We start from the raw sequence: 19297 nt of genomic DNA on the forward strand, positions 1-19297 counted from the left end.
TCATGGAGATGTCTGCCGAGGAGCTTTGTCCTCATGGCCAGATGGGCCTGGCTGTGTCCTGGAGGCTGCAGAGGAGCAGAGCTCCAGAGCTCCTGGGCTTCCCACGGGAGCTGTGTCCAGGCACCACCAGGGAATCGTGGAATAGGCTTGGAAAAAAGCTCCAAAATCACGCCCAGCCTCTGAGTGAGCACCGCTGTGACCCCTGAGGCACGCCCAGGTGTTTGGCCAGGTCAGGTGTTGGGCCAGCCTGGCTTCCCTCAGTTAGAGATGGAGCATCCAGGAGGGAAGGAAATCCCTCAGCATCCCCTCAACGTCTCGGACACAGTGAGGCTTCTCCCTGCAAACCACAGCCAGCACGGAGACATGATCCAGGGAAGTTCTGGCTGCCCCTTCCCTGGACACCCTGGGCTCAGAAGGTGTCCCTGCCCACGGCAGGGAGGAGTGGGATGGGATTTAAGGTCCTTTCCAGCCCAAACAGCTCTGGAATTCTGTCACTCCCAGGCCCCAGGCAGTTGGGTTGGAAGGAACCCCAAAGCCCCTCTCCTTCCAACCCCCTGCCGCGGGAGATGTTATTGGGATGCTTCTCCACTCTCAGCAGAGCCAGCAATATCAGGATTCCCGGGAATCCAAGGCCAGTGGGTCCTGGATGAACCCCTGGAGACCACCAGCCAACCTTTCACAGCCTCTGAGCTGCACCGGGAGGGGAAAAACCAATTTGGTACAACTGAAACCTCGGGTTTCACATTCCAGTGAGAACCGGGGATAAATAAAAATACAGACCGCAGGAAAATAATAACAACAACAACAACAATAATAATAATAATAATAATAATAATAATGATTCCAACAGGCACTGGGAATGTTTGGGAGGAGGAATTTATGGTGCTGCAGTGAATGAAAGCAATGAACCCCTCAACAACTCCCTCCCAGTTACTCCTTCAGCTCAGCCACACATTTAACTTGGAATCATATCCCCAGTTATTAAAAATCCCTTCCATGCCTGTGACTGCCCCGAAATAAAGAGGAATTCGCTTCCAAAAGGATTCTGTCACCACCACATCCCTCTGAACCTTTCTGGGCTACCCTGCTTCCTCCATCCCTGTCAGGTTTTCAGCATCTCTAGCGGCATTTCCCTCCCCACGCCCATTTCCCAACACTTCCTCACGTCAAGCAGCACTTGAACTCCAGGAAAATGATGGAAAGGCAGAGCAATAGAGGGCGAGTTAATTCGGGAAGCTCAAAACCTCCCGTGGAATTGAAAAGCTGTCTGCAGCAGAGCAGCATCACAGCTCCTCATCTTGTCACCCAGAGACAACCTGCGAGACTTAAAGATGTCAGGGAAAACTTCCTGATATTCCCCATCACCCATCCAGCTGCTGGCAGCTGGGAAAAGCCCCTCGGGAAGGGGAAGAGCAGGCAAAGATTTACCCGGGGGAGCAGAAATGGAGGGAATCACAAGGAACCTCAGGCCAGGAAATGATTTATGGGTGAAATGAAAGCTCTGAGAGCAAAACAGGAAAGGACCCGAGCATGAGGAGGGGCAGGAAAGGCCCAGGTGCAGCAGGAGGAGCATCAGAGCTGCAGAGGGAGAAAAGCAAAGCAGAGTGAAATCCATTTCCTCTCCGTTTGATGTGGAGTCAGGGTTAAATCCCCCTTCGTTTCCTCTTTGCTTGGTTAAAGACAGAATTTGGGTTAAACTCCCCTTCATTTCCTCTTTGCTTGGTTAAAACTCAAAATTTGGGTTAAACACCTCTTCATTTTCTCTTTGCTTGGTTAAAGACTCAGAATTTGGGTTAAACTCCTCTTCATTTCCTCTTTGCTCGGTTAAAAACTCAAAATTTGGGTTAAACTCCCCTTCATTTCCTCTTTGCTTGGTTAAAACTCAAAATTGGGGTTAAACCCCCCTTCATTTCTTCTTTGTTTGGTTAAAGACTCAGAATTTGGGTTAAACTCCCCTTCATTTCATCTTTGCTTATTTAAAGACTCAGAATTTGGGCTTAAATCTCCCTTCATTTCTTCTTTGTTTTGTTACAAACAGGTAAAATCAGGGTTAAATCGCCTCCATTTCCTATTTTTCTGTTAAGAATAGTGAAATCAGGATTAAATCTCCTCCATTTCCCATTTCTTGGTTAAAAAGAATCAATCTTTTTAGGAATAAATGGTTCCTCCATCTGAGTTCACCAAGCACAGAATTACAGCTCCAGGGGCGAGATTTGGTTGGGATTCTCCTTTCTATTTATTATATATATTTTTTTTTAAATTCCCTTTTCAAAATTCACCTCCCAGTGCCAAAGAAGGAAAATCCCAGCTGCCCAACCCTTCCAGTGCCTCCTGCTCCCGTGTGGATGCTCAGCTCTGAGGGTTTGGTGCAGGCTGAGGATGGGGAATGGGGAGACGGGGCTGGGAGGCGCCAGGAGGAGCAGGGATGCTGCAAAGGGGGATTTTCCCCACGGATGGGCATAAGGGATTAGAAATAAGGGATTAAAAATAATTCAGCGCCCCAAGCCTATAAAAAGAATGGTCATCCTCAAATAAAAAATAATAAAAAAAAACCCCCCAAAACCCCAAAAAACTCCAAAACCAACCAATCAAACAACAACAAAAAAAAAAAAACCCAAAACAAACAAACAAAAACCCAAAAAAACCCCTAAAAACCCCAAAAACCAAAAACAAAACAAAATAAACAGACAAAAAACCCCAACAAAAAAACAGGGAAAAGGGAAAACCAAACGAGGAGGAGGGAAAACCAGTTGGTTACAACCTGAAACCTCAGGTTTCATGTTTGAGTGAGAACCAGGGAATAAATAAAAATGCAACCTGCAGGAAAATAATAAAAACAACAACAATAATAATAGTAATAGTAATAATAATAATAATGATGATAATAATAATAATAATATTCACAGCAGGCTCTGGAGGAGTTTTTTGGGCCCCCAGGAGGCACTGCAGCCGTGGGGCCGGGTGGCACAGCCAGCTCTGTCCCCTGTCCCTCGCTGTCCCCAGCAGGGCTCCGCCATCCAGACGCAATCAGGGCGATTAATTAAACATCAAGCCTCGCTTTTCCCCCCGCCTTTTTCACCTCCGCTGCTCTCCGAGCACATTTTTCTGCCCTGCTGGTTTTCTTCATGCCCCAGATAACTCCGGGAGCTCCAGCCCCGCTCCTGCCTGCCGCCTGCTCCTCTTTCAATTTTTCATGAAGGTTTTTTCTTGCTCTGCTCTGTCTGAGCCTCGCCCGGGCAGAGGGGGCTCTTTGTCCTCAGCTCCTGGTTGATTTTCCTGCGCACAGAGACAAATCCCTGCCCTGTGCTGGAGCTGCATCCCAGCGAAGCTGATTTTTTTATTTTTCCCCCCTTTTCCCTGCTGGCAGTGAGCAGAGTTTGGGGTTCAGGGTTCCTGCTTTGTTTTCCAGGGAGAAATCTGTCAAGTCCATGTGGAGATGGAGAAATGGCCTTTTCCAGGAGCCTCTGGTTGAAACCACCTTGCAGCCAGCTCGGAAACGCTGGGAGGGTGAAGATAAATTAAATAGATTGTATTTGGGGTCCCTTGCCATGATTGTACGCCCCAGGAGCTCGGTGCACAGGCAACCATTAACTCCTCCTGACATTCCCAGATTTCCCAACCCTGCAGCTTCCCTGCCCAGCCCTGGAGGAGCAGCAGGAGCCAGCAGAAGCCTCTGCTGGGGCATTCCTTGGAGGCTTCAACAGCCTGGAGGCAGCTGGAAATGGGGAACCAGGTCAGGAGGCAGCTCCCTGCCGTGAGATGGGTGAGGCACGGCCTTGCTCTTATCCCATCCCTTCTCCCAGGGATGGCTGCAGGAAGCTCAGCCCGCTGGGATCTGGATGTGCAGACCCAAAAAAAAAAAGCAAAATTTTGCCTTTTCTTCTTTGCCACACAGGAATTTCACCCGGGATTAGAAAAACCTCACCAACTCAACTTTTTTTTTTTTTTTTTTTTTTCTTTCCCCTGGGTTCTGAGCTGCTTCATATCAGGAAAGGACAAAGCAGCAGAATCAAGGTTTATGGAGGATAAAAAAAAATATTTTAGGAGAAGCCACTTGTTCTGTTGCATATCCCATAAAGTCCCCATTATTTGTCCCCTCACTCAGTGCTTGGGGACAAAATCCACCTGCAAATGAAGAAGCAAAGCTTTAAAACACGCAATTAACGCAGCAGCTTTTCAGGTCACATGGAATTGCCCTGGGGAAGCCACAGCCTCAGGATTCCAGCTGGAAAAATGTCTCCATGGTTTAGGAAAACCGGCTGGAGGGTCCCAAAGGATAACCCAGGAGGGCTGGAATTGCTGCTCCTGGCCCGGGCAGCGCCTGCTCCCAGCGATCACAGCCAGGTCTGGTCAGGAAAATGGGATGTGGAAGGAAATTCCTGGCTGGCACAGGGCGCCCAGAGCAGCTGGGGCTGCCCCTGGATCCCTGGAAATGTCCCAGGGCAGGCTGGATGGGGCTTGGAGTGACCTGGGACAATGGGAGGTGTCCCTGGGACAGTGGGAGGTGACCCTGGGACAGTGAAAGATGTCCCTGTCCATGGCAGAGGTGGGATGGGATGAGCTCTAAAGTCCCTTCCCATCCAAACCATTCCACGATTCCATCTCCCATTCCGCAAACCTCAGGCCAGGGAGGCGCTCCTCTGCTCCAGGGGAGACTGGGAATGGGTTTTGCCTCACATCCTTGTCTCCAAAGATCCTTGGGTCTCTTGCTCCACAGCCGGGAAGGAGACACACCCAGGGATGAAGGGAAGAACAGCATTTGGGATCTTCCACCCTGGAACCTCGTGGCTGATCCCATGGACCGCCTGGAGCACTAGCCAGGGTTTTTGGGGGGCTCTTTGATCCCAGAGAATCCCCGGGGTGCTCTGCTCCGATCCTTGGCCCCACCGACCACCCCAGGGCGCAGAGGGGCCAGAGGGACTCAGCTCCCGGGGCACTGTGAGCACCTGATTTTTGCACTGTGGACATTCCCAGGGCTATCCCTCCCTCTGGAAAAGCTCCAGGTGCCACAGGGACCTTCCCTTTTCTGCAGGAGCAGTCCTCGGCGAGCCCCGGAGCGGATCCCGGGTCACTGATGGGTGACAGGGCTGCGCATCCTCCTCCTCCCCGACGTGCCGGGTTTGGGGATGCTCGTGGTTTTTTGGGATGCTCCGGAGGCGGAGATCCCACTAGAGGGTGCTGGGAATCTCCGAAAGGCTCTGCCTCGCTCCCGGGCCATCCCTGCGAGGTCCTGCGGCCAATTCCCTGCCCTCGGCTTCCCTCTCTCCTGGTTTATCACAGCCAGAGCTGTCACAGCTTCACACCGCTTTGGCTTTATGGCCCCACTTTTATTTTTCTTTTTTTCCCCTGGAGTGAACACAGGCAACAGCTGGAGGGAGCCCGAGCGAGGGATGGGGATCAGAGGCTGGGATATTCCCACACCCTGAGCTTCCAGCCAGACCTGGCACACGCGGAGAGATCCTTCCCCAGCCCAGCGACCTCCAGCAGAACTGAAAAAATATTCATCCACCTCTGGAGCATCCCCAGAGCCCCCTGAGAGCCTCTCACAAGACATTTATGGCCTTTTTGGGGGTGTGTGTCCCCACCTGGATGGCACAAGGGATGGAACTTCACGTGACACACGTCCAGAGGAGATAAAGGTTTGATCTGATGTCAATTACAAACTAAAAACGAGAATTTTCCCTCTTTCCCCAATGTTCTCAGAATTCCAGCCCAGTGAGATGGTGATAAACGTAATGAATTCTAATTAATATCTATTAATTCATCACATCGAGCAGGCTATTAAGATTTCTTTTTCTGATAGACGGTACAGATAATCAGATTAATTGATTTTAATTATATCTGTGGTGGAGGGGAGAGAGACTTGGGCACAGGGCAAAGTGGGACTCAGATATCCGAGTTTTCCTGTCAGCTGGGGATCCCACAGGAGCTGATCAGCTGGAACTCTGTGCCTTCTGCTCCTTGACTCTTCAGATAAATTGAGATATAAATTAGATAATGGTTGGCTCCAGCTCCAATCATTGACTGTGCCAAGGCCACCCCTGAGCCGTGACAAAACCCCACAGGGCTCTGGAATCCCTGAAGGGATGGGATGAGCTTTTGTGTGGAGCAATCCTCCCCCGGACCTCCTCTGGCACAACCCGAGGCTCTTTCCTCTCATCCTGCCCATTGTTATGGATGTCACTTGTCACTCCTCAGGGTGGAGTGAGCGCTGCCTGCCTGGGGGGATCCTCCAGGAAAACTCATCCAGGGCCAAATCCAAGCTCTGTTGGGAATGGAAGGCCTCGGAAAGACTTCACGTGCACCAAGGGCCACCAAGATCCCAAATCCCTGCACTGCCCTTGTCCAGGCGCCTCCTGGGCCCCGGGATACAGGAGGGAGGGAAGTCAGGAGACGTTTCTCCAGAAATTATTCCTTTTCCCGCATCCAAACGCTCCTGACAGGAGACAGAGGAGCCAGGCAGGCAGCGCTCACTCCACCCTGCAAAGGGGGATTTTCCCACTGAGGAGCAGACAGCCACAAGACCCTGAAGGGATTCAAAACAATTCAGTGCCCCAACCCTAGAAAAGTAATGCAGTGCCCCAAATGTCCTAAAAATAATTCCGTGCCCCACAGGAGTCTGGCACTCGGGGATTCTGTTGCCTTTTTAGGACTTTTTAGCTCCACTTTGTTTAAGGATGAAAGATTCCTGCCTTCAGCCCTGGCTCGTGAATCACGGCCGTGGCACTGAGGAATCCCAAGCTCCGTGTGGACCCTTCTGACACCCATGGATTAGGGCATTTTTCCCTCTGGTAATTCCCTGTCTGCAGAGGCAATTCCCTCTGTTATCCCTGGGTGAGGAAGGGATGGAGCAGCATCAGTGCTCCGGGACAACATCCCCGCAGAGAGATCCCTCACGGGATCCTCACGATCCAGTTAGAATTTATTATAATTTGGAGTTTTTTTAGCCAAGGAAAAGCCAGGCAATGGAAACCGGGATCCAGGGGCACCCACAGCTTCACTGGGAATCCCATTCCAGGAGGATTTCCTTCCCAATATCCCATCTAAATCCCCATCCTTTTAATTTCCAGCTGTTCTCCTTGCCCTGGCACCATCTGGCCGCGTTAGAAATCCTTCTCCCCCCGTTGTTTTGGACAAAGCCCCGCTCATTCCCAGGGATGGCGAGACTGGATCTCCGCCGTCAGCGCTGCCGGTGCCGGAGCGAGGAGCAGCGGGGACAGGGACAGCGGGGCTCGGATGGAGGCGGGGGGAAGGCGGAGGGAAAGGCGGGTCCGGGGATGGCTCTCGCCGCCTTCCCGGCCATAAAACAGCGGGGCCAGGGCTGGGCGGGCGGAGAGCAGCGCCGGGGAGCGCCGGGGAGCGCAGCGCCTCAGCCGCGGAGCGCAGCGCAGGGAGCGGCCGGGCCGCCGTGCCCAGGTAACGGGGGTCGGGGTGTCCCTGCCGGGGCTCGTGTCCCCAGCCCGCCGTGGGCACAGGGGACAGCGGCGCTGTCTGTCCCCACCCCGAGCCCCCAGCCCACCCGCCCGGGCTCCCGCAGCCTGGGCACAGGGATGCGGGCTCCGGGCACGGGCGGCTCCTGGCCCCGGGATGCGCAGGGAATGGCCGGGAAAGGCACCCGGAGCCGCGGGAGGGGACTGGGGAGCCGGGACTCATCCTCTCGCCATCCTTCCGCCTCTTCCTCGCCCCAGCCGCTCCTTGTTCCAAGACGATTCTGGCCGTGAGCAGGGAGGAGGAGTGTGGCCGTGAAGCGCTGCCTCAAAGTGCCCGCGGAGTTGTGGCTTTGTCCTGCCCTTGCTCCGAAATTGGTCTTGGGATCCTTTGGAGCGGCTCCAGGGAATCTTTGAGGCAGGACACGGGGACGGGGCGAGACTTTGGGCTGTTCCTTGGGTGTGGGACCGGTCTCGGGGGGTCCCGAGCTCCGGGCGGACCCAGGGCAGCACTGGGGTCACCCAGGGAGGGGACAGAGCTGGAGGTCAGCCCAGGGAACCCTTTTCCCTCCGTGGTCTCCCAAACGCCTGCCCAGAGCACGGCAGGGATCCAGGCTCCGGCTGCTGAGCCAGGTTTATGTAAGCTGCTGATTTGCAGTGTCAAGAGACATCCAAGAACCGGCTTGCTTTTGGAAAATGTATAAATCCGTGGCATCTGCCCTGAGGCTGTAGCAGCCGCCCAGGATTTTTCTCGGTGCCAGCCCCTTGGAGAGGTTCTGCCGTCTCCCAGCTTGGCTGCGAGTTCGTGTTGAGCACTTTCCAGGAGCAAGGACAGAGCAGGAGTGTCAAAAGGCTCTGTGCCTCTGTCCTTCAAGGCACTGGCGCTGCTTTTCCCCAGCCCCGGGGCGCTCCACAAGCCTCCAGCCCTGGCTGTGCGGGGCCCCTGCGCCGGGAGCTCCTCCCTTGGCAGCTGCTCCTGCCCGCAGGATGCCGGGCTGGCGGGTCCCCAGGGTGTGACAGCCCTGCCTTTCCTGTTGTCACAGCAGCTCCACGTCCCTGCGCCTTCCCGGGCAGAGGGGCTGAGCCTCCCTGCTGCCTGGGGAGCTCAGGTGGAGACGGCACGGTCAGCCCACAGGCAGCGTGCCACGGAAGGGGAGGTGGCTTTGGATACCGCTGCCTGTTCCAAGAGCCAGGGGCTGGGGAAGAGAGATGACTTCCAGACTCCTGGAGAGGCGAGGATCTGCTCCTGCCCTGCCTGCTGACCCAAATCAGACATTTAGTGGCGGCTTGGCAGTGCTGGGTTGGACTCCATGACCTTAGAGAGCTTTTCCAATAGAAACAATTCTGTGATTCCGTGTGTGATGTGGCTTGGGATCTCCTCCAGCCACTTGGGATCGGGGCAATGGCTGAGGCCCCTTGGGATCCCCTCCAATCCGTTGGGATCAGGGCAATGGCTGAGGCCCTTTGGGATCCCCTCCAATCCATTGGGATTTGGGCAATGGCTGAGGCCCCTTGGGATCTCCTCCAATCCATTGGGATCGGGGCAATGGCTGAGGCCCTTTGGGATCCCCTCCAATCCATTGGGATCGGGGCAATGGCTGAGGCCCTTTGGGATCTCCTCCAATCCATTGGGATCGGGGCAATGGCTGAGGCCCTTTGGGATCCCCCCCAATCCATTGGGATCGGGGCAATGGCTGAGGCCCTTTGGGATCTCCTCCAATCCATTGGGATCGGGGCAATGGCTGAGGCCCTTTGGGATCCCCTCCAATCCATTGGGATCGGGGCAATGGCTGAGTTTGGGCTCCCCTCCAGCCCGTTGGCAGTGGGCTGTGCTTCCTGGCATCTCTCCCACGGTTCTGACCCGTTTGTGCCGCAGGTGGGAGCAGCGGGAGCTCACCATGGCCCTGGCAGACCCCGCGGGCTGCGCCAAAGGCGGCGAGGACAACAACCCCTTCCCTGACATCATCGAGCTGAACGTGGGGGGACAGGTGTACATCACCCGGCACCCCACGCTGCTCAGCGTGCCCGGCTCGCTGCTCTGGGAGATGTTCACCCAGAAGGACGTGCGCTCGCTGGCCCGAGATAGCAAAGGCCGCTTCTTCGTGGACAGGGACGGGTTCCTGTTCCGCTACATCCTGGATTACCTGCGGGACCGGCAGCTGGTGCTGCCCGAGCACTTCCCGGAGCGCGGCCGCCTGCAGCGCGAGGCCGAGTACTTCATGCTGCCCGAGCTGGTGAAGCTGCTGGCGCCCAAACTCAGCGAGCAGAACTCCCTGGGGGATGACCCCTGCCAGAGCGACCCCGAGGAGCTGTCCCCCGGCGCCGACACCGCCCGCAGCCTGGCCACGGCCGCACAGCCCGGTGCCACGCCCGCCGGGGCCGCCGAGGGCCGCAGGGCTGGCTTCATCACCATCGGCTACCGCGGCTCCTACACGCTGGGCAGGGACAGCCAGACGGACGCCAAGTTCCGCAGGGTGGCCAGGATCATGGTGTGCGGCAAGACCTCGCTGGCCAAGGAGGTCTTTGGGGACACCTTGAACGAGAGCAGGGACCCGGACAGGCCCCCGGAGAGGTACACGTCCAGGTACTACCTCAAGTTCACCTTCCTGGAGCAAGCCTTTGACAAACTGGCCGACGCCGGCTTCCACATGGTGGCCTGCAACTCCACGGGCACCTGTGCCTTCGCCCACGAGCAGACGGACGACAGGATCTGGACCTCTTACACCGAATATGTTTTCTATCGTGAGTGACACAAAACCAACCCTCCGCCGACCGACCGCTGACTGTCCCTTTCCTGTCCCGTGCTGGCTGTGGCCTAGAAGGTAGAGCTCCGTCCCCGACTCCCGGCGTCCTCCCTTTGCCTCCTTTTCAGTTGGTTCTTGCGTTCTTTTTCCCTCCTCCTTGCTCCACGTTGAACCTGCCCGGCTCTTCCTTGTAGCAGCTGCTGACCACCAACCTTCCTCCCTCTCTCCGACTCCTGCGGTCGCTCCCAACCCTCCCTGGATGTGTGGACTCGGACACTGCTGCGGACGTGGGTTGGGTGGGAGGGCTGGGACACTCCGGACGCTGCTCCGGGCGCTGGCATTCCTGCAGCTGGATGGCCTTGGACACTGGACTGGGCTCTGTGTCCCCTGCAGCTCCACGGGATCCTGCTGCACACACTGTGACCTGCCTTTGGGGGGGGGTTGGGAGAGGAATCACTGGGATAAAGACACGGGAAAGCAGAGCCGGGGAGGGGTGGGGGCTGGAGAGGCGCAGCCTGGCAGCAGGGCTGGATTGGCAGGAGCCCTGTAAGCAGCTTAGCCTGAGACTGGCAGCGCTGGGGAAGGGCAGAGGCTGCCCCTGAGCCCGCAGCTCTGAGCTGAGACGTGGCCACGGCTCCAGGATGCCTCGGGGAGGGGATTTGGGGGGGGATTTTGGGGAGGGTGGGAGGGGTAGTGTTCTGGGAGGGAGGTGGAGGGGAGCAGGGAAGTGCTCGGGGGTGTAAAATGCTTTGTATACAGCTCTCCCACTCCTCAGAGCCTTGGCAGCCAAAATGCCCCCTCATTTGTTGTTGTTTTTTTTTTTTTCTTGGGAGCAGAAGGGGAATCACAGGGATGAGGTTGGAATGCTCTGGTGGCAGTCAGGCCACAGCTTCACCCAGGAAAGGGAAATTTTGGCCATTTTGGTGGTCTCCTGTGAGGCGTTTCCAACCCCAGCTCTCCTGGGGCTGGAGCTGCTGCTGCTCTGCCCCACTGGGAGTGATAACTCTGATAACTGGGAGTGATAACTCTGATAACTGGGAGTGATAACTCTGATAACTGGGAGAGTTATCAGAGCCCCTGTGCCCTGCTGTGCCCCTCCTGTCCCTGCTGGGCAGGATCCCAGGGCACCACGTCCCCGAGCCCAGCCCTGGGTGATGCCCAGCCCCAGCACACGGCCTCAGCCTGCAGGGGAGGTCACCCTGATGTCCCTGGCTGCTGCCTGGACTCGTCCCTTGGTGCTCTGCCACCCATCCCTGGCATCCACTACCCATCTCTGGCATCCACCATCCGCCCAAGGCACCCATCATCCATCCCTGCTCCCACCCTCCATCCCTGTTCCCCTGCCACCTATCTCTGTTCCTTCTCCCACTCCATCCCTGTTCCTCCACCCTCCATCCCTGCTCCCTCACCCTCCATCCCTGCTCCTGCACCCTCCATCCCTGTTCCCATCCTCCATCCCTGTTCCCACCATTTCCCACCCTCCATCCCTGTTCCCACCCTCCATCCCTGTTCCCACCCTCCATCCCTGTTCCCTCACCCTCCATCCCTGTTCCCTCACCCTCCATCCCTGTTCCCTCACCCTCCATCCCTGTTCCCACCCTGTTCCCCTGCCACCTATCTCTGTTCCTTCCCCCACTCCATCCCTGTTCCCTCACCCTCCATCCCTGTTCCCTCACCCTCCATCCCTGTTCCCACCCTCCATCCCTGCTCCTCCACCACCCTTCCCTGCTCCCACCACACACCCCAGCCCCTGTGGAGCTGCTGGAGCAGGAGCTGCAGGATCTCCTCCCTGGCTGGACACCATCCGAGGGGCCATTCCTGCTTGGGGTTGAGGTGGGAGGGAGGTTTCTGCAGCTCCTTCCTGGACAGGAGGGAGGGCTTTGGGGCCAGCAGAAGTTTCAGGCCAGGTTCTCCCTCTCTCCCGAAGAAGGGGAAGGCAAAAACCGGTATTTTGACATTTTTCATGGTCCTGTTCCTCATTCCAACAACCTCTGGAAGAGGAAATGACAACCAGTTTAAGAAAGGACAAGAAAAAGGAACTTGAGCTCTGTGTGCACACACAAAGGAAGCCTTTAAATAAAGGGGGAGGGGACCTGCATTCCATATTTGCTTTATTTTATTTTTTTTTTTTTTTGAACTCAACATTTTCCTAAGTAGGATTGGGAAAAGCAATTGCTGCCTTGTGGGAAATGGGGCTGTTTTGATGTTTTTCCTCTACTGGAGCTGGGCTAAAAAAATTGATGTCCTGGGAGAAGGAGTTTTTGCCTGAGGGAGAAACCAGAATGGCAGAGTCACCACTCCAGGGGTTTGATGTGGCAGGTTCTGGGATCGGGGCTGCTCAGCCCAATCCCCCACAGGAAACACAGGCAGGGGTCATTCCTGAATCCTTTCAGAGCCTGGAAACTGAGACTTCATGGAAAAAAAAATCCTTTTGTTGAGACCCATCTCCACAAAAACACACCTCATTTGGGGCTGCTTCTTTTCCTTGCATGTATTTATTCACAGGACAAGTGTCCTTGTCATGGCTGGGAGGAGAACCTGGCTCATTTGATCCCCAGGAAAGACCTTGGATCAAATGGAGCAAATTTGCTGGGAAATGGTGGCATGGAAAAGCATCTCAGTGAGGTTTCCTCCTCCGAACAATCCTGGGAAGACCCAGGCAGGGAATGGCTGGAGCGAGCTGGGAGCTCCTGGGGCCTCAGCGGGACAGTGGAGAAGCAATTCCCTGATGTTACCTGGTTTTTCTGGGAATATTCCCAGATTTCTGTCATCCCCAAACCTCGAGCTCCTGCTGGGCCATCCCTTGGGCTTGTCCAAACCACCCAGACCTGCTCTGCTGCTCCTGTCCTTGTGCTCCCCTGAGCATCTCCCACTCCAGGCTGTCCCTAGGGAAAATCCAGCCTTGTCCAGCTCCTTCCCTGCTGCGTTTGGAGGTGGATTTTCCTCCCTACCAAGAGGACAGGACCCTGCTCCTCAGCTTTCTGCCACTGCACACCAGGCCCAGCCGAGCTCCAGGTGCTGCTGGAGGTGCTGGTGGCAGCATCCCACTCTTTTCCAGGAGCTGCATCCAGGAATCCTCCCCATACGCTGCATTTCCAGGGCTGGGGAGGGCTTTGGGGTGTCCCAGCTCATCCCTGGGAAAGCTGGCACCCAAGGGTGGGCCCGTGGGCACAGCACACCTGGAGCAGGGGGGATTATCCATGTTGTCCAGGAAAACCGGGGCCGGGAGGGATCCCTGGGATTATTTTAATCTGCCCTGCACTGAGCACTCAGCAGCTTTTCTCATCCCGCCGGGGGCTGGGGTGGAGTTTGGGATGGGTTTTAAGGGAATGATGTCCCAGGGGGTGTCCAGGCAGCAGATCCCGTGTGGATCCCTGGGGATCTGTGGATCCCTGCAGGGCTCAGCACACGCCAAGGAACGTGCCCACAAGGAGCTCCCGAGGGGGGACACAACCCAACCTCTCATTTCCACATTCCCAGACAATCCCTCATCCCAAAATAAAACCCCCGGTGGGAGGGAGGCAGGAGCTGGGGCCGGCTCTGCCTTCCCAGGCGGGCACCTGCCCACAAATTGCCGGCTGCTCCTCACAAAAACTGAGCTTGAGGAAAAGCCAAATCCCGTCTGTGTCCATCAGGCACTTCTGCCACCCCTGGAGAACATCTGGAAGCGTTTTGTGTCCTGGGGCTGGCTCCAGCCCCGCTCTGAGGGGACTTTTGGTGGCAGAGGGGTCCCAAAGCTGAGCTCTCCCCGTCCCCAGGGAGCAGCTGAACCCCCTGGGACTGAGGAGGGGACAAGGAGGGTCCTGTGGGGATTAGAGAGCTCAGGGGGACACAAAAATCCCATTCCTGGTCCTGGAATCCCATCCTGCCACAGGAGACCGGGTCAGCATGCCACAGAAATCCAAGGGGTTTGATGGAATGTTGAAATAGAAAGGTGATGGAGGAGCACGGAGAGGGGAGAAGCAGCTGGAAATTGGAACCAGCCTCTTCCTCTCTTAAATTACCAGGAAATGGTTTGGTTTGGTGAGGACCTTAAAGCTCACCCAGTGCATCCCCTCCCAGAAACAGCTTCCACCACCCCAGGCTGCTCCAACTCCCTCCAACCTGACCGAAATCTTATTAATTTTAAAAACAAACCCCCCAAACTCCCTTTAACAACATGGCACTGGGGAAGAAACACCGGAGAGAGGGGGGATTTTCCAATTCCTGGTGCAGAAGCTGCAGCCTGGACGCTTTGTTTAGGAGGGGTTTAACAAAACAAGGGTTTAGCAGCTGCAGCTGCTGTGTTCTGACCACAGAGAGGCCTCTGGGCCTCCTTCCAGGGCTGTGGGGAGCACGAGAGGGAAGGCAGAGGAGTGTTCAAGTCTCTTGGAGCTTTTGGGAGCTGTCGGATGTGTTGGATTCCGGCGAGTGCTGGAGAATTTGCCAAATAAAAAAAAAATCTCTCACAGTTTGTGCTGAGCTTGAGCAGGCTGGACCTGGGGCTGTCCAGGTGGTTTTCTTCAAAGGCTCTGGCAGTCCAAAAGGTTTTCCTTCATTGCAGGTGATGGATGGCTGGGAATTGTGTCCCCTCCCTGCTGCTCCAGGAGAGTTGGGCAGGATCTGAGGGAAAAGCCCTTCCTGCAAATAACCTAAACCAGACCCCACCTCAATCACTTTGGAGTCCAAGCACGATCTCTGCACCCCAAATGTTTGCTGTGCCTCCTTTCCCTACTCCAGGATAAATCCCGGTGGGATAAATCCACCGGGATGCAGAGGCCAAGAGCATCCTGAAAGGATTAACCCTTCCTTCAGCCCCCACAGCCCTAAAACTCCAATCAGGAATCAATCTCAGTCTGGGATTCTGGGATTCTGGGATTCTGGGATTCTGGGATTCTGGGATTCCAGGACCTGCAATTCTGAAGGGAGATGGAGCCTGGCCCTGTCATGGGCCTGTCCCATCCTTCCAAGGATCCCTGGATATCCCTGGAATGTCCCTCCCAGGGAAGAACAGCCCCTTCCCACCAGGAGCAGCCACGAGGGGCTGCAGATTTTGGGGCCATTTCATGAAGGAAACCACCTGAAAACCCAAAAATTTTCCCTCTCAAAATTCAGCCCCTGAGTTCCCACACACTCAGGAGCACGGGATATTCCGGATTGGGAATGGACCCACAGGGATCCTCCAGCCCCTCAGGAATGGCCCCTGCAGGGGTCGAGGTTTGTTTGGCTTTAGTTTGGGGCCCTTTCTGGGACGAGAGAGGGCCCAGCCCTGAAAACCCAAACAAAGTCCAAAATGTTTAAGGCTCAAAGATGAAAAGAATAAATAAAGGAAGCTGGGGAAAAAAAAAAAAAAAAAAAAAAAAAGGGAAAAAAACCCTCAAGTTTTCCTTAGCCCTGCTTTGTGCTGTGGGATTGGCCAGACAGGGAGTGTTTTTTGGGAACAGATGAGGCGAGCTCAGAGCCAGGGAAGCTTTGAGGGGACCAAAAAGGACAACAAACCAACCCCAAAGTGTGGCTTGGGCCTCTCCCAGCTCACCCTGCCTCAGTTTCCCCAGGCACGAGTCCTTGCTGGGATGCTCTGGAGAGCAGAGCCATGGAAAGGATATTCCAGGAGTTCCCTCAGCTCTGGGATGGGGGAAATCCTCACTCTGGTGGAACATCCTGCCCACATCTGGAACCCCGAGAGAGCCATGGGATATGGCCCTAAAATCATGGGATGGTTTGGATGGGAAAGGGAAAGGGCTTTGGAGCTCATCCAGTTCCCTGGGCAGGGACCCTCTCCCTTATCCCGGCTGTTTTCCAAGCTCCATCCAACACTTTCTCCTCTCACTCCGGTTTAAACCGCGCAGGGAAAATAAAAACCCCGCCGAGTTCCACGGCTTGGCCTCACCTGGGGATCCCTTCCCCAGAGCTGAGACTTCCAGCCAAAAAAAACCCCAGGATAAACCCAAATCCATCCCCTCTCCGGCAACACCAAGGACTGGAGCTGGTCCCCTGTCCCTGGAGTGACTCCCTGAGCGCAGCCATCGTTCCCATTAGTCCCTAATTTGCTGTTAATGGGCCGTTTTAATCAGCTCCGAGCATTAAAAGCCACGGAGGATCCCGAGGGAAGGTTTTCCAGCGGCAGGGATGCTGAGCCGAGCGCAGGGCTCGAGGGCGCAGGAATGAGGGTGGCAGGGGACAGGGACAAGGGTAAAAGCGACATTTCACTGAGAAAGGAGAGGAGTAAACAGGAAATCGTTTCGCAACCCCCGCCACCGAAACTTCCCCTGCTCCTCCCCGCTGGATGAACCCCCCAGGAAAGGTTTTGGGGTTATTTTTCCCTGGATTCTGGGGTGTCCCCGCTCCCAGGGGATCCCTTTGGCGGGCAGGGGCTGCGGCAGCAAAAATAATCCCCTAAAATTATTATTAATTATTAATTTATTAATTATTAATCCCAGCACCCTAAAAATAATCCCCTTGGCCGGGGGCAGGCGGCTGCTGGCCCCATCCCAGGGATGCCACGGGCTCCGCACGGCTCCAGGAGATCCCAGAGAGGATTTTGGACCAGGCAGAACCTCCCTGACATTGGAGACTCCCGATTTTTTCCTGCAGCGTTTGCACCTTTTAAATCCTCCGCTGCTCTCCCGGCTCCTCATCCTTTGTCCCGTCCGTCGATTTTCATGGAGCGGCTCCAAAACCTGATGTTTTCCCTTTTCATCCCCAAATTATTGTTGTCCTTCGTGTGCCTGGAGGGGATTTAACACCGCCCCCGGGGGACGCACTAAAAAACCACCCCAATAACTCCACAGCGCAGCCTCTTAACTGGAATTTGGCTCCAGAGGAACTGAAATCCCCAGGTGCTGGTTTGGAAGGATTCCCAGTGTTCCCCAAAAGGGGCCAGGAAAACACTTCCATAAGGAGCTGGTGCCAAATACTCCTCCCAGTTCCTGAAATTTCCGAGCGGTTTTAATCCCCCCCGTCCCAGCAAACCGCAGCCTCTGGAAAGTTCAGCCGCTTCCTCCCGATGGGATTGGTTTGTATTTGGATGAGGAGCGAGGGTTTGGCGCCTTGGATCTGCGCTGGGAGCGATTCCCTTCCAGGGATCCCTCCCTGGAGCTGAGGGCACCCAGCAGCGGACGGGAATAAGGACACAGTGTCCCTGAGCTGTCACCCCGAGCCTCGGCAGCGGCCAGCAATCCTCTCCCTGCTCCCGGGGTGTTCCCAGGGGTGTTCCCAGGTTATTCTCAGGTGTTCCCAGGCGTTTTCCAGGCGTTTTCCAGGTGTATTCCCGGGTGTATTCCCAGATGTGTTCCCAGGTGTATTCCCAGGTGTGTCCCAGGTGTATTCCCAAGGGTGTTCCCAGGGGTGTTTCCCAGGCATTTTCCAGGTGTGTTACCAGGTGTTTCCCAAGGGTGTTCCAGGTGTGTTCCCAGATGTGTCCCAAGTGTGTTCCCAGGTGTGTTCCCAGGTGTGTTCCAGGTGTGTTCCAGGTGTTTTCCAGGTGTGTTCCAGGTGTGTTCCCCGCTGTATTCCCGGGTTATTCCCAGCTGTATTCCCGGGTTATTCCCGGGTGTATTCCCGGGTGTATTCCCGGGTGTATTCCCGGTTTTATGCCGGATATCCCAGGGGGTTGGTGTCCCCAGCTGAGTGTCCCTCCCTTCCCAGCCCAGGATCTGCCCCTTCCAGCCGGGGCTGATCCCACCCTGCTCCTGTTCCCGCTGGATCCTGCAGCAGCAGCAGGGCTGGAATTCCGGAATGCTGGGACTGGGAGAGTCCTTAAATCCCCTTCCAGCCCTGCCATGGGCAGGGACACCTCCCGCCACCCCAGGGTGCTGCAAACCCCCTCAAACCTGCCCTTGGATCCAGGGGCACCCAGGGCTTCTCTGGGAATTCCATCCCAGCACCTCCCAGCCAGGAATTTCTTCCCAGTCTCCAACATCTGAGGCTCGGAGTGGTCACCGTGACCTCCCGTGGACATCCCAGATGAGATCAGCAGCTCCACGTTCTCCCAGATAATTAATTGGATCTTGGATGGAAGCGTTGGAGGGGGCTGGGAACAGCTGGAGCATCTCGGATGTGCTGGGAGCAGGTCATCCATCCATGGAAAGGGTTTGTTTTTTTTTTTTTTTGGTTGGTTTATTTTCTTTTTTCTCTTTTTTATTCTGAAGACCAAAATCAAAAATAAAACCAACCCCAAATCCCAAGCCATTATTTAAATAACAGGAGCTCGGTGTCACTGATTTAAAGGGATTTATTTAACTCCTACCTTAAAGCTCGGAGTGCTGCAATTTCCTGATTAATTCTTCCCAAAAAAAACCACAAGGATAAAGCCTCTCCTGGCCTTGCCCCTGCTCTCCCTGGATCCTTCCCCAGGTGACCATTCCCAGCTCTCTCCTGAGTCTCTGAAATTAAATCCCACCAAGGTTTATGACACATCCAGGGGACATTCCTGTGTCCTGTTTGTCATTCCAAGGTTTCTCCATCGGAGCCGATCCCAGGGTCCTTTCCCACCCACCTCCAGCACTCCTTTATTCCATTTTCCCCTTTTCTGGCCAATAAAACCCCTCCATCCCCAGATGGCCTCTGGGGAACATCCCATTGTTCCGTTATTTATACGTTGGGAACGAACTCTTGATTCCATCCCTCCTTTTCCCTCCCTTAATAAGCTTTTAATCCATGCTGGAAGTTCAACAATCCCCCCTTGGCTCCGGAGTTTCCTTAAAAGCCTCTTGGATGGCCTTTATCCAAAAGCCCTCAGGAAAATGGAATAACTGCTCTCCATTATCCACCAATTTGTGGGCTGAACATAAAACCAAGGGAATTTTTTTTTTAGGAGGGTTTTAATTCTGCTTTTAATTATGATTTTCAATTTAATTAATACACAGCCACAATTCCGAAATGGATTTTGCGAATGTGCTCAGGTAAACAATTTATTCCAAGGAAAAATGCGCATTTGGGGTTAATTATGACTGATGGCAAATTGATCATTAATGAAGCTTTAGGGTTAATTAGAACCAGGTGCAAGGAAGGGGGGGAAACAGTGCAGAAAATCCCATTTTTTGGTTAAAAAAAGTGTTTATTCCTGCAGCTCCCAAATGGAACTTGCCAATTTCCCCCTTCCCAGCAATATTTCAGGATTAAGGGTAATTTTCACCTCCCTCTCCA

General features: G+C 54.9%; 1 protein-coding gene across 1 annotated transcript; it reads left to right on the forward strand.

Moving 5' to 3' along the window:
- The first annotated feature begins 7344 nt into the window (after window positions 1-7344).
- On the forward strand, window positions 7345-11655 carry LOC136370456 (BTB/POZ domain-containing protein KCTD12-like). Its single transcript, XM_066333876.1, has 2 exons — window positions 7345-7416; window positions 9304-11655. The coding sequence occupies exon 2, from the start codon at window positions 9326-9328 to the stop codon at window positions 10175-10177; it is 852 nt and encodes a 283-aa protein (XP_066189973.1). The 5' UTR covers window positions 7345-7416; window positions 9304-9325; the 3' UTR covers window positions 10178-11655.
- Window positions 11656-19297: the final 7642 nt, after the last annotated feature.

This window comes from Sylvia atricapilla, chromosome 21, assembly GCF_009819655.1.
Source record: "Sylvia atricapilla isolate bSylAtr1 chromosome 21, bSylAtr1.pri, whole genome shotgun sequence".
NCBI lineage: Eukaryota > Metazoa > Chordata > Aves > Passeriformes > Sylviidae > Sylvia > Sylvia atricapilla.

Bases quoted from the DNA above. Each gene is read 5' to 3' on its own strand.
- LOC136370456 (XM_066333876.1), top strand. From the start codon at position 9,326: ATGGCCCTGGCAGACCCCGCGGGCTGCGCCAAAGGCGGCGAGGACAAC.